This window comes from Ranitomeya variabilis, chromosome 1, assembly GCF_051348905.1.
Source record: "Ranitomeya variabilis isolate aRanVar5 chromosome 1, aRanVar5.hap1, whole genome shotgun sequence".
NCBI lineage: Eukaryota > Metazoa > Chordata > Amphibia > Anura > Dendrobatidae > Ranitomeya > Ranitomeya variabilis.
This window is the reverse complement of record NC_135232.1, coordinates 943,106,608-943,118,968: the sequence shown is the minus strand read 5'-3', so window position 1 is coordinate 943,118,968 and position 12,361 is coordinate 943,106,608. Positions and strand designations below refer to the sequence as shown.

Here is a 12,361-nt window from a genome sequence, read left to right as displayed (position 1 = left end):
AAAATTCACATGTCTGGAGAGCTGATGGAAGCTCTTTAATTGCATTATTGAAACACAAGTAATATGGCTGCTATGTAAGCTTCCTCTGACACTATGTTTCCTTATTAACCACGTAGTTGCATCTACCACTTGGAAGCATTAAAGCCACCGTGCTGATTGAAAGTGTGCTGGCATCATTTGAGATGGAAGAAATCCTGTATGAGCTGAGGGACCATTCTGCTGGTTTGAACTGTGGCATTTGGGATTACTCAGCCTCCTTTGTCAATAAGTTTGGTAAATTTAGAATAAATATGTGTGTGCAAATAACCTTTCTTATTCGTGTGATTGGGAGGCACAGGCACAGCTTCATGGCTATGTATGTTCTCTTTTGCGTCATTTTATTTTCCCTTTTATGTTAACATAAGAAAAGCTGAAACGTGCAAGATAAAGTTACACCACGGCAAGTGTAATATTTCACAACTGCATTGCATCAAACTAAAGCAGTGCTGTAATAAGGTCTATGATACACCAAATCTTTTTGATGGTTTCAACTTAAAGACAACCTGTCACACCAGGTAAAAAGTGGGCAGTTTTTGGTGTTATTTTACTGCCACGGCTCACTCGAGTATACAGTTCAAGAAATATGGGCCGTTTTTGTTAGTTCTAATGTTTATGGTCTTTTCCATGTCGACGTTACTCACTGGATAACCCCATCACGACATGCGCCGTACATGTACGGTGTTGCTGGAAGTGCATTCCAAGCGGCGCAATGGTGAACCTTATGGCGGATAAAAAATAATCAATATACTGATGGGGACAGAGGGAATAAAATAAGAGCAAAACCTGACCATTTTTTTAATCTAGGGAGAGGTCCTCTTTAAATAAGGTTAATTGCAAAATCTAATGTATACACAGTAAAGTATACGTTTATTTTACCTTTAGTTTTATAAGAAAACAGCAGGGACTCTATACATAAAATGTAAGTTTTTATATAACCAAGCTCCCCTTCATTTCCTGCCAGTTATACAAAACGAGTCAATAAATTTCACTTTCTTTTTAATTTTTTTATTTGTAGCTTCTGTTAAGCTGTCCATAAACACAAGAAACCTCGGACTACAGCTATCTTTTCCTATCGCCATGACAGCACCCACTACGAGAGAGGGGATCCGCCCACCATCAGGACAGGAACCTACAGGTTAAAAAGAGGCGGTCCCCCTCGCCTCTGCAGTTTGGGTTCCTGTCTGGCACGGGACCCTGCAGGTTGAAGAAGCTTACCCGGGTCTATCCAGCCTCTGCACAGTCTCTGCGGGAACGGCAGAGACGGGGGCACTGGAAGCAGCGTCGGGGGTGTACTGCTCACAGACCCCCCCTTGTCTGGCCATATGGATGTTGCGATCCCAGGGGCCGGGGAATGCCGCCCTGGGTCACGTGAGTGCGGCGCTATTCAGAGCGTTCATCTGGAGAAGATAAGCACTCGTGACCCAGAAGTACCGTATTTTTCGGGATACAAGACGCACTTTTTCCCCCCGAAAATGGGGGGGGTGTCTAATAGTCGCAATGCAGGCTTACCGTGGCGGCAGAGGTACGGTGGCAGAGGTGCGGCGGCAGACGTGCGGGGATGAGGAGGCGCAGTGAGCGGGGTCCCTTTCCCCGGTGAGGTGATGCAGCAGCCCGGTAAGCAGCAGAGCCGGGTGAATCCTGTTGTTAGCGGTGGTGGCGGCCATCTTCCGGAGGCCGCGCGTGCGCAGATGGAGCGCTCTGCTTCCCGGGGCTTCAGGAAAATGGCCGCGGGATGCCGCGCGTGCGCTGATGGGGATCGCGGTGGCCATTTTCCTGAAGTTCGTGGCTTCAGGAAAATGGCCGCCGCGATCTCCATCTGCGCACGCGCGGCATCCCGCGGCCATTTTCCTGAAGCCCCGGGAAGCAGAGCGCTTCATCTGCGCGCACCCGCGGCCTCGGGAAGATGGCCGCCACCACCGCTAACAACAGTATTCACCCGGCTCTGCTGCTTACTGGGCTGCTGCATCACCTCACCGGGGAAAGGGACCCCTCTGACGCCATACCTCTCACTGCGCCTCCTCATCCCAGCACCTCCTCATCCCAGGACCTCCTCATCCCAGGACCTCCTCATCCCAGCACCTCCTCATCCCAGCACCTCTGCCGGTAACCACTGCTGCAACCCTCCCATGGACACCAGGCCGTGGCGTCGCCCACCTAAGCAGGAAGGGACCCTGCTCAGGTGCACGCCGTACCGCATCACCCCACCTCTGCCGACACCATGCCTCCTGTGACCCTGCTCTGCCACCGCCAGCCCTCAGGTAAGATACTGTAAATTCAGACAATAAGACGGACCCCCATCTTATAAAAAAATCTTTTTTTCTGCAATTTTCACCCCAAATTTGGGGTGCGCCTTATGGTCCGGTGTGTCTTATAGTCCGAAAAATACGGTAGTTACCGTACTTCCAGGGGAGGCCGGGAGGAGGCGCGTGGAAGTTTTCTTTAAGACAGAGCGCAGCAGGTGAGCGGTGTGCAGCGAGATGTCCTCTGTGGGGGACGCAGAGCACCTTCAGGCAGAGGTGCCCGAGCAGCACAGGAAGAGTGGTAACAGCCATTCAAGGAGCAGCAGCACTCTGGAACAGGGGCGGCGGAGTTCAAACACCCCAGCGTCACGTGGCAATTCACCTCCTCCGGAACCGGTACTCCTTTGATCAGCCTTGGGTGAGTGTATAATCTACACCTGGTAGCTGATGTGTTCCGTTTTTTCTTGTGCTTTGTTTTAGGCTAAAAAAACAACAAAAACTAAACACAAGCAGTGTGCATTATGCACAGTACCCTTGCCAGACAGCTATATCAAAAAGCTGTGTCAGGCATGTATGTGCCGTAATCTAGAGGAAGAAGCTCCGCTCCATACATCGGATTTAAGAGTGGTTATCAGGGAAGAAATCAAATGTACCCTTAAAAGCAGGCGGCATGAGAAACCTAGTATGGACTTATTGTCTGAGTCTAGCCAATCTCTACAGGAGGGTGAATGTTCACTCTTCATCACCATCCTCCTCGGATGAGGAAGGAAGACCATGCTTTTCCGTAGAGAATATGGATACGTTAGTAAAAGCAGTTCGCCCGACCATGGGGGTCACAGATAATAAAGAACCAAGGTCCACCCAAGATATCATGTTTGCAGGATTATGTCAGAAAAGTCGCAAATCCTTTCCCGTGGTAGACACAGTTAAAGACCTGGTTAGGCGTGAATGGGATAAACAAGATAAGGGGTTTTTACCATCATCCCCAAAGAGGAGATACCTCTTTGATGATGAGCTTTTATCTCAGTGGGTTAAAGTCCCTAAAGTAGACGCAGCGGTAGCTTCTACATCAAAGTCAGCCACTCTACCACTGGAGGATGTAGGCCTCCTTAAAGACCCTTCGGACAGGAAAGCAGATATGTTCCTAAAGATGGTGTGGGAGTCGTCATCTGGAGCATTTAAGCCTGCGATTCCCAGTACCTGTACTGCCAGATCTATTATGGTCTGGGTAAGTCAGCTGGAGGACCAGCTTAAAGCAAAGGTTCCTAGAGACATACTGTTAGACTCTCTATCTCAGATTCGTGAGGGGGTAGCTTACCTGGCGGATGCATCGGTAGACTCTTTGAAGTTAGCAGCCAGATCAGCAGGTCTATCGAATGCTGCCCGACGTGTGCTTTGGCTAAAGACCTGGAAAGGTGATGCTCAGGCTAGAGCAAAAGTGTGTACTATTCCATGTAGGGGTGAGTACTTATTTGGCCCTGTGCTGGATGATATCCTTGTGAAGGCAGAGGATAGGAAAAAAGGATTTCCTAAGGTATTCAATCCTACTTTCAGAAATGCCTCCAGAAGACGAATGCCTTTCAGAAGACCTCATTCAGACCGGGACTGGGAACCAACGGAGCCAAAGAAAAGAGGTGCATACTTCGGGGGCTCTTCATCATCATCAAGACACAGACACAACTATAGATAGGACTGATCTCTCAGTAGGGGGTAGATTAAGATATTTCTTTAACCAGTGGGCCAAAATAACATCTAGTAGTTGGATCTTAGGTATAGTTGCATCAGGGTTGAAACTAGAGTTTGAGAAGATGCCCCCCAATCATTATGTTTTGACTACTCTTGACTCTTCGGACCAACAGCAGGCATTAGAAATGGAAATTAAGCAGTTGAGAAAGAAGCAAGTTATTGTAAAAATTCCAAAAGATTAGGAAAAAGAGGGGTTTTACTCCCCGTTGTTTTCGATTTCGAAGCCTGATGGGTCCTTTAGGACCATCATAAATTTACGGAAATTAAATAAATTCCTACAATATCATGCCTTTAAAATGGAGTCCATTAAGTCAACGGCTAAACTTCTATTTCCCAAGTGTTACATGTCTGTGTTGGATCTAAAAGATGCATACTATCATCTTCCCATTTACAGGGATCACCAGCAGTTCCTCAGGATGGCGGTGCGGCTAAACGATCAGGTCAGGCATTTTCAATTTACAGCAATGCCTTTTGGCCTGTCCATGGCCCCGAGGGTATTTGCTAAAATAATTGCGGAAGTAATGGCTCATGTTAGAAGAAAGGATACCCTTGTTGTACCCTACTTGGACGATTTCCTGATTATTGGAAATTCGATGGTCCAATGTAAGGCCCGCTTAAACTGTATGATATCATCTCTGCAGGACCTTGGTTGGTTAATCAACCTAAAGAAGTCAAAACTAGAACCTTCAACGTGTCAAGTTTTCCTCGGTATTCTTCTAAATTCGGAGAATCAGTCATGTCAACATTAAGAGACGCAATGTCCCTGTTGGGGTCATTGACGTCATGCATACCGGCCGTTCAATGGGCTCAATCCCACACTCGGATACTGCAATCCGAAATTCACTTTCAGCAGTTCACATAAAAGGGGAACTCAATGTGGAAGCAGACTATCTCAGCTGACATTCCCTACGTCAGGGGGAATGGTCTCTGGACCGTCAAATATTCAGACAAATAGTCAGACTCTGGGGGTTACCAGTCATAGATCTGTTTGCTACAAGAGAAAACAGACAACTCAGGGAGTTTGCATCGCTTCAGGTAGCAGACAGACCATGCATAGTAGACTCCCTTCAGATCCGTTGGGATTTTCCACTAGCATATGCGTTTCCCCCAATGTGCTTGATTCCTCTAGTTCTCAGGAAGATCAGGGAGGAGAAGGCGAGAGTAATTCTAATTGCCCCCTTCTGGCCCAGGAGGCCATGGTTTTCTCTACTAAGAGCGATGTCAGTAACCGATCCTTGGCTGTTACCAGTTAGTCCGGGGCTTCTTTCTCAAGGTCCATTTTATCATCCCAATATGGAGAGTCTTCATTTGATGGCGTCGAACTTGAGAGGCAGTTATTAAAATGGAGAGGTTTTCAGAAGCCTTAATATCTACCTTGTTAAATAGCCGAAAGGAGGTTACGACAAAAATTTACTCTAAGGTCTGGAAAAAATTTCTTGCATTTCATCAGCAGCCTCTGTCAGACCATGTTCCAATTCCGGCTATACTGGAATTCTTGCAGAAAGGCCAAGAATTGGGTTTGGCAGTTAATACTCTTAGGGTTCAAGTGTCAGCTTTAGGAGCCCTATATAATAGCAATGTGGCGGGAAATAGATGGATCTCTAGGTTTATTAAGGCTACTGAGCGTAGTAAACCAGTTTATATTGCTAGATTACCGCCATGGGAACTAAACTTAGCGTTAGATGCGTTAACACAATCCCCTTTCGAACCATTAGATTCTGCCTCAACTAAGATTTTAACCCTAAAGACAGCTCTTCTGCTAGCCTTAACTTCTGCTAGACGAGTTAGTGATATCCAAGCGTTATCAATAGATCCTCCCTATCTAATGGTCTTTCAGGATAAAATTGTTTTGAAACCAGATCCAGCATACTTACTAAAGGTAGCTTCTAGATTTCATAGGAGTCAGGAAATATATTTACCATCCTTTTACGATAATCCAGTCACAGCAGAAGAGCAGAAATGGCATACTCTAGATGTTAAAAGGGCAGTATTAGAGTATTTAAATAGAACACAAAGCTGGAGGCAGAGTAGGGCTCTGTTTGTTTCTTTCCAGAGTCAAAAGAAAGGTTCGAGTGTCACAAATGGATCAGAGATGCGATATGTCTTGCCTATTCCGCCAAAGGGGAAACACCACCAAAAGGCATCAAGGCCCATTCCACTCGAGCTATGGCCTCATCCTGGGCAGAGAAGGCGGATGTTCCGATTGATATGATATGTAAGGCAGCAACGTGGTCATCTCCTTCCACCTTTTTTAAACACTGTCGCCTTGATCTATCAGCCAATTCCAGCCTAAACTTTGGGCGTTCAGTACTTAGTGCTGTAGTCCCTCCCAGTTAAATAGTCTCTAAAAGTCTCTCGTAGTGGGTGCTGTCATGGCGATAGGAAAACCGGTTTTTACCGGTTTGGCGGTATCCCTTGTACTCTGGAACACAAACTGGAGAGGCGAGGGGGACCGCCCCTTTTTAACCTGTAGGTTCCTGTCCTGATGGTGGGCGGATCCCCTCTCTCATAGTGGGTGCTGTCGTGGACTCTGTAAAATCCTATTATCGGAAGTAAAAACCTGTTTTCCAACCTCCCCTTAAACTCTCTGAGCAGAGTGTGCATGTTTATCTGTGGTGGAGAGGGGGATAACCCGCTGCCACACACTTCAACCTTGCCCAATCCAACGTGCCTCATCCTTGGGTGGCACCCAACTGGTGCCATCAGGCAGAGACATTATATTATAATCCAAAGAAATTGTGATCTGCTGCGATAAATTTAATGAAAATGAACAATTTTACTGTTTTATTTCTCATTGTATTATCAGAAAAGGCTTCATAGTTTAAAAAAAAAAAAAAGAAAAAGGACGTATCTAAAATCCAAGGCATGACGCTTTCACTTCTCATGAACAATCGTCAATCATTCATATAATTTTTTTTTAGTTTTTTTTAGAATGGATAAAGTATTTGTTACAATACAGTATAAAAACTTCTCTTCCTCTTCAAGTACATGATCAAGAAATGTTGGGAGATATTTCATTTTATATACTTAATATTTTAGGACATCGGCCAACATTTTTGTTGCCAGATCGCAGTAAGTACGTGAATATGGAGAAACATTTTCTAAAAAGTTACATGGATTTGTTGGTGCAAACATGTCATCGAAGAGGGGCCTTAGCTACAGGGGGAATGGCTGCTCTACTTCTGCCAAAAGACAAAGAAAGCCAAGAGTATCAAAGTGTTTCTGCAGCTGTTACACAGTAAGCTGGGAGAACCGAATAATTATTAATATGCATTCTCCCCCACCATATTTTGAGGTATTGTTTTCCAAAAACCATTGTATATCCCGGAGAATAACCTATAATACAGCCTTGCACAAAGGGACCATAGGTCAGGACTAAGTGCCTAACGGCTCCCTCAGTAGTTTGTAAAGCTAAAGCCGGGGTCAGAGGAACCTATGAAAAACCTTGGATAATTTTTCATCTATATGTTCATCTGTCTGTCCATTTTTTGTCACGTTCGTGCCTCATCCTTTTTTATACCTCAATGGTTTAAAATGTACACGATCAAGTAGAGTTTCTTGGGTTAATAATGGCAATGTATCCGTAAAAATTGGATGTTATACAAATTTATCTCTTTGGGATCTGATTTTTTTGCGCACCCATAGACTTGTATAGGCAATATTGATTAAAGACTCAGAAGTGAATAGCATGTGCTGTGATTTTTTTTTTTTCACATGTACAGTTGGTCCATGTGAAGACGCGGTCATCTGAGCAGCCCTATTGAATTGCATTAACCCATCTGAACAAGCCCTTAAAGATGTGCAAATAGCTGTTATCATAGTTTCCATGAGAAAAATACATTACCTTCTGAAACTGTGATGATTATTTTATGTTCTATTTCCACCTCACAAACAAGATGTACACATGGTCAGAATTGTTGGTACTCCTCGTTTAATGACAGAAAAACCCACAATGGTCACAGAAATAACTTGAATCTGACAAAAGTAATAATAAATAAAAGATCTATGAAAATGAACAAATGGAAGTCAGACATTGCTTTTCAACCATGCTTCGACCGAATTTAAAAAAAAAAAAAAAAAAAAAAAAAAAAATGAAATAGGCCTGGACAGAAATGATGGTACCTCTGAAAATAATGTGACAATAATGTGAAAATAATGCTCCACTAATCCTCACTCTCCTTCGCTATCCCCCAACCCCTGCACCCTCGAACCAAATAACTATCTCCCCCTCTCTCTTACCCCTACCCTTGCTTCATCTGCAGACCTGCTCCTTAACCTCAGACCTCTCCTACTAAAATATAAGTCGATGACTCTCCTTCACCCAGCTGCTTTCCCTCTCTCTGCTCCTTCTCACTGCTGGTGACATATCCCCCAATCTTGCCGCCCCCACCCCCCGCCTCATACATCCCATTAATACTTACCCCTATCTTTCTCACACTAAGAGAAACTACCGCAATCCCTCACACTTAAAATCTGTGCCACTGACCCCCACCCCCCCTGCTTCCTCTCTCTGGGGCATTTGGAATGCCCGCTCCATCTGCAACAAGCTCCACGTGATCCACTATCTCTTTACTTCCAGCAACCTTTCCTTCCTGGCCCTCACTGAGACCTGGCTGACGCCCGATGATACGGCCTCCCCTGCTACACTGAGTTACGGTGGCCTCCAATTTACCCACACTCCTTGCTCTGGCAACAGACATGGCAGAGGAGTGGGTTTCCGAGATCCTAAAAACTTCTTCAACCCTATCCAACCCCTACCCTCCCTTATCCTCCCTTCATTCGAGGTTTACTCTGTCCGTATCTACTCTCCCTCTAGTCTCCAAATGGCTGTCATATACTGACCACCAGTCTCAGCCACTGCCTTCATTGACCAATTCTCCTCCAGGCTTCTTCACTTTCTCTCTGCTGACATCCCCCCATCATCATGGGTGACTTTAATATCCCTACTGACACCTGCCAGCCAGCAGCCTCCAAACTCCTGTCCCGTACCTCATCCTTTGGGCTTAGTGGTCCTCAACAGCCACCCACACAGACGGGACATACACTAGATCTCATCTTCACCAGCCTCTGTTCCCTATCTAATCTCACAACCTCTCCCTTCCCCCTATCTGACCACCATCTACTCACTTTCTCATCCTTGTTCTCCTCACCCACCTCCCATGTCCAGCCACTAGCACATCCCCGCAGAAACCTCGCTCACCTAGACATTCACAGACTCTGACACTCTTCTACCTCTGTCCTCCATATCTTCACTCCACGACATGGACAGCGCCACTGCTTTCTATAATGCCACCCTCACATCAGCCATATACTCAGTCGCCCCTCTCATGCATGGCAAAGTGCGACAAATCAATAGGCAACCCTGGCATAACAATCCAACCAAAAAACTTCGACAAGAATCCAGGGTTGCGGAGCGGCGTTGAAAGAAAACACACCTGCCAGATGACTTCACTGCGTTCAATCAAGCTACACTTGCCTTTAAATTAGCCCTCACCTCTGCTAAACAGACCTATTTCACCTTGTATCTTCATTATCCTACAACCCAAAAACAACTGTTCAGCACATTCAACTCTCTCCTCCACTCACCACTGCCACCTCCAACTCCCCACATCTCTTCCGAGGACTTTGCCACCTACTTCAAAAATAAGATCGACCAAACAAGGCAAATCTTTACTGTTCCACCACCCCAACCACTCCATATACCATACCTCTGCCCTTCCCTAATGACTTCCCTCTCCAACATCACTGAAGGAGAGATTACTCCCCTCCTTTCCAAATCACACCTCACCACCTCTGCACTTGACCCCATCCCTTCCCACCTGCTCCCTAACCTCACTAACACGCTCATTCCAGGACTAACCAATCTCTTCAACCTATCGCTATCTTCTGCTATCTTCCCCTCTATCTTCAAACATGCCACCATCACACCCATCCTCAAAAAACAAACCTTGACCCAACTGCTATGCCCAACTATCGCCCCATATCACTGCTCCCGTTTGCTTCAAAACTCCTTGAGCAGCATGTCCATGCTCAACTTTCCTCCCACTTCTCATCTAACTCTCTCCTTGACAACCTCCAGTCTGGCTTCCGCCCCCACCACTCTACCAAAACTGCCCTAACCAAAATCACTAATGACTTACTCACAGCCAAAGCCAACAGACAGTTCTCCATCCTCCTCCTTTTTGACCTGTCCTCTGCCTTTAACACAGTCGACCACTGCCTACTGCTAGATTCTTTCTTCCCTTGGCACCAAAGACCTTGCCCTGTCCTGGATTGCCTCATAGCTTTCCGACCTCACATTTAGCGTTTCCCACTCCCACACTACCTCCTCATCCATCCCTCTCCCTGTTGGTGTCCCTCAAGGCTCTGTCCTGGGGCCCCTACTTTTTTCCATCTATACCCTTGGCCTAGGACAACCACCGCCTGACAACCACCAGAGCTGCTGCACCCCTGACCTTCTGTCTCTTCCCCATTATCCCATAGAATGTAAGTCCGCAAGGAAAGGGTCCTCTCCCCTCTGTATCAGTCTGTCATTGTAAATTAGTTTACTGTAAACGATATATATAACTCTGTATGTAACCCCTTTCTCTTGTACAGCACCATGGAACTAATGGTGCTATATAAATTAATAATAATAATAATAAAAAATAAGAAGGGACATGTTAAATCAAGGCATGTCCACTAACTAAAATCACAGGTGTCTACAATCTTGGAATCAGTGAGTGGGTCTGTATATAGGGCTACAGATACTCACTGTGCTGTTTGGTGACATGGTGTGTATCACACTCAGCATAGACAAGAGGAAGCGAAGTAAAGAGTTGTCTCAGGAGATTAGAAAGAAGATTATAGACATACATGATAAAGGTAAAAGTTATAAGACCATCTCCAAGCAGCTTGATGTTCCTGTGACTACAGTTGCACATATTATTCAGAAATTTAAGAGCCATGGGACTGTAGCCAACCTCCCTGGACGTGGTCGCAGGAGGAAAACTGATGACAAATCAGAGACGGATAATATGTATGGTAACAAAAGAGCCCAGAAAAACTTCTAAACAGATTAAAGGTGAACTTCAAGCTCAAGGAACATCAGTGTTAGATTGTACCATCTGACGTTGTTAGAGCCAAAGTGGACTTCTTGGGAGACCACCAAGGAGGACACCATTGTTGAAAAAAAATCATAAAAAAGCCATACTGGAAGTTGCCAAACTACATGTTGACAAGCCACAAAGATTCTGGGAGAATGTCCTGTGGACAGATGAAACAAAAATAGAACTTTTTGGCAAGGCACATCAGCTCCATGTTCACAGATGGAGAAATGAAGCATATCAAGAAAAGAACACTGTCCCTACTGTGAAACATGGAGGAGGCTCTGTTATGTTCTTGGGCTGCTTTGTTACATCTGGCACAGAGTGTCTAGAATCTGTGCAGGGTACAATGGAATCTCAAGACTATCAAGGGATTGTAGAGAGAAATGTGTTGCCCAGTGTCAGAAAGCTTGGTCTCAGTCGCAGGTCATGGGTCTTCCAACAGGATAATGATCCAAAACACACAGCTGAAAACACCCAAGAATGGCTAAAAGGAAAATATTTGACTATTCTTAAGTGGCCTTCTATGAGCCATGACCTAAATCCTATTGAGCATCTTTGGAAAGAGCTGAAACATGCCGTCTGGAAAAGGCAACCTTTAAACACATGACAACTGGAGCAGTTTGCTCTTGAGGAGTGGGTCAAAATACCAGTTGAGAGGTGCAGAAGTCTTATTGACAGTTACAGGAAGTGTTTGATTGCAGTGATTGCAAAAGGTTGTGCAACAAAATATTAAGTTAAGGGGACCATCATTTCTGTCCAGGCCTATTTCATGAGTTTTATTTATTTATTTATTTTTTAAAATTCTGTGGAATCATGGTTGAAAAGCAATGTCTGACTTTCATTTATTAATTTTCATAGAGTTTTTTATTTATTACTTTTGTCAGATTCAAGTTATTTCTGTGACCATTGTGGGTTTTTCTGTCATTAAATGAGGGGTAACAACAATTTTGACCACGTGAGTATTTGGTAACATATTCTTAATTGTCATTTCAGATTGAAACTGTTTGAAATAAATGCTGGAGTGGACGGATTTATGGTATATGACATTGACCTGGTTGCACCAATGCAAAAGGTAAGAGTATCTCGGCTGTCACATCATCTAATACGTTAAAAAGGTTGTTTGACTTAAAAGAAAAAAAAAGTATGGTAGAAAAGAAAGCAATAAATGAATGTATTCTCACCTGCTGAACCTTCGTTACAGTGCTGTTCAGTAGTTTCTGTAAGGACAGGAAGTGATTGGCTGCGACA

General features: G+C 44.9%; 1 protein-coding gene across 3 annotated transcripts in view; it reads left to right on the top strand.

Moving 5' to 3' along the window:
* The window catches only part of LOC143790973 (malate synthase-like), a 50,883-nt gene that overhangs the window by 30,210 nt on the left and 8,312 nt on the right, over positions 1-12,361 (top strand). For all 3 annotated transcript variants that reach the window (XM_077279194.1, XM_077279195.1, XM_077279196.1), the window contains 3 exons: positions 117-273; positions 7,065-7,263; positions 12,107-12,185. In XM_077279194.1, the coding sequence (XP_077135309.1) occupies positions 117-273; positions 7,065-7,263; positions 12,107-12,185 (435 nt within the window). The remainder of the gene's footprint in view (positions 1-116; positions 274-7,064; positions 7,264-12,106; positions 12,186-12,361) is intronic.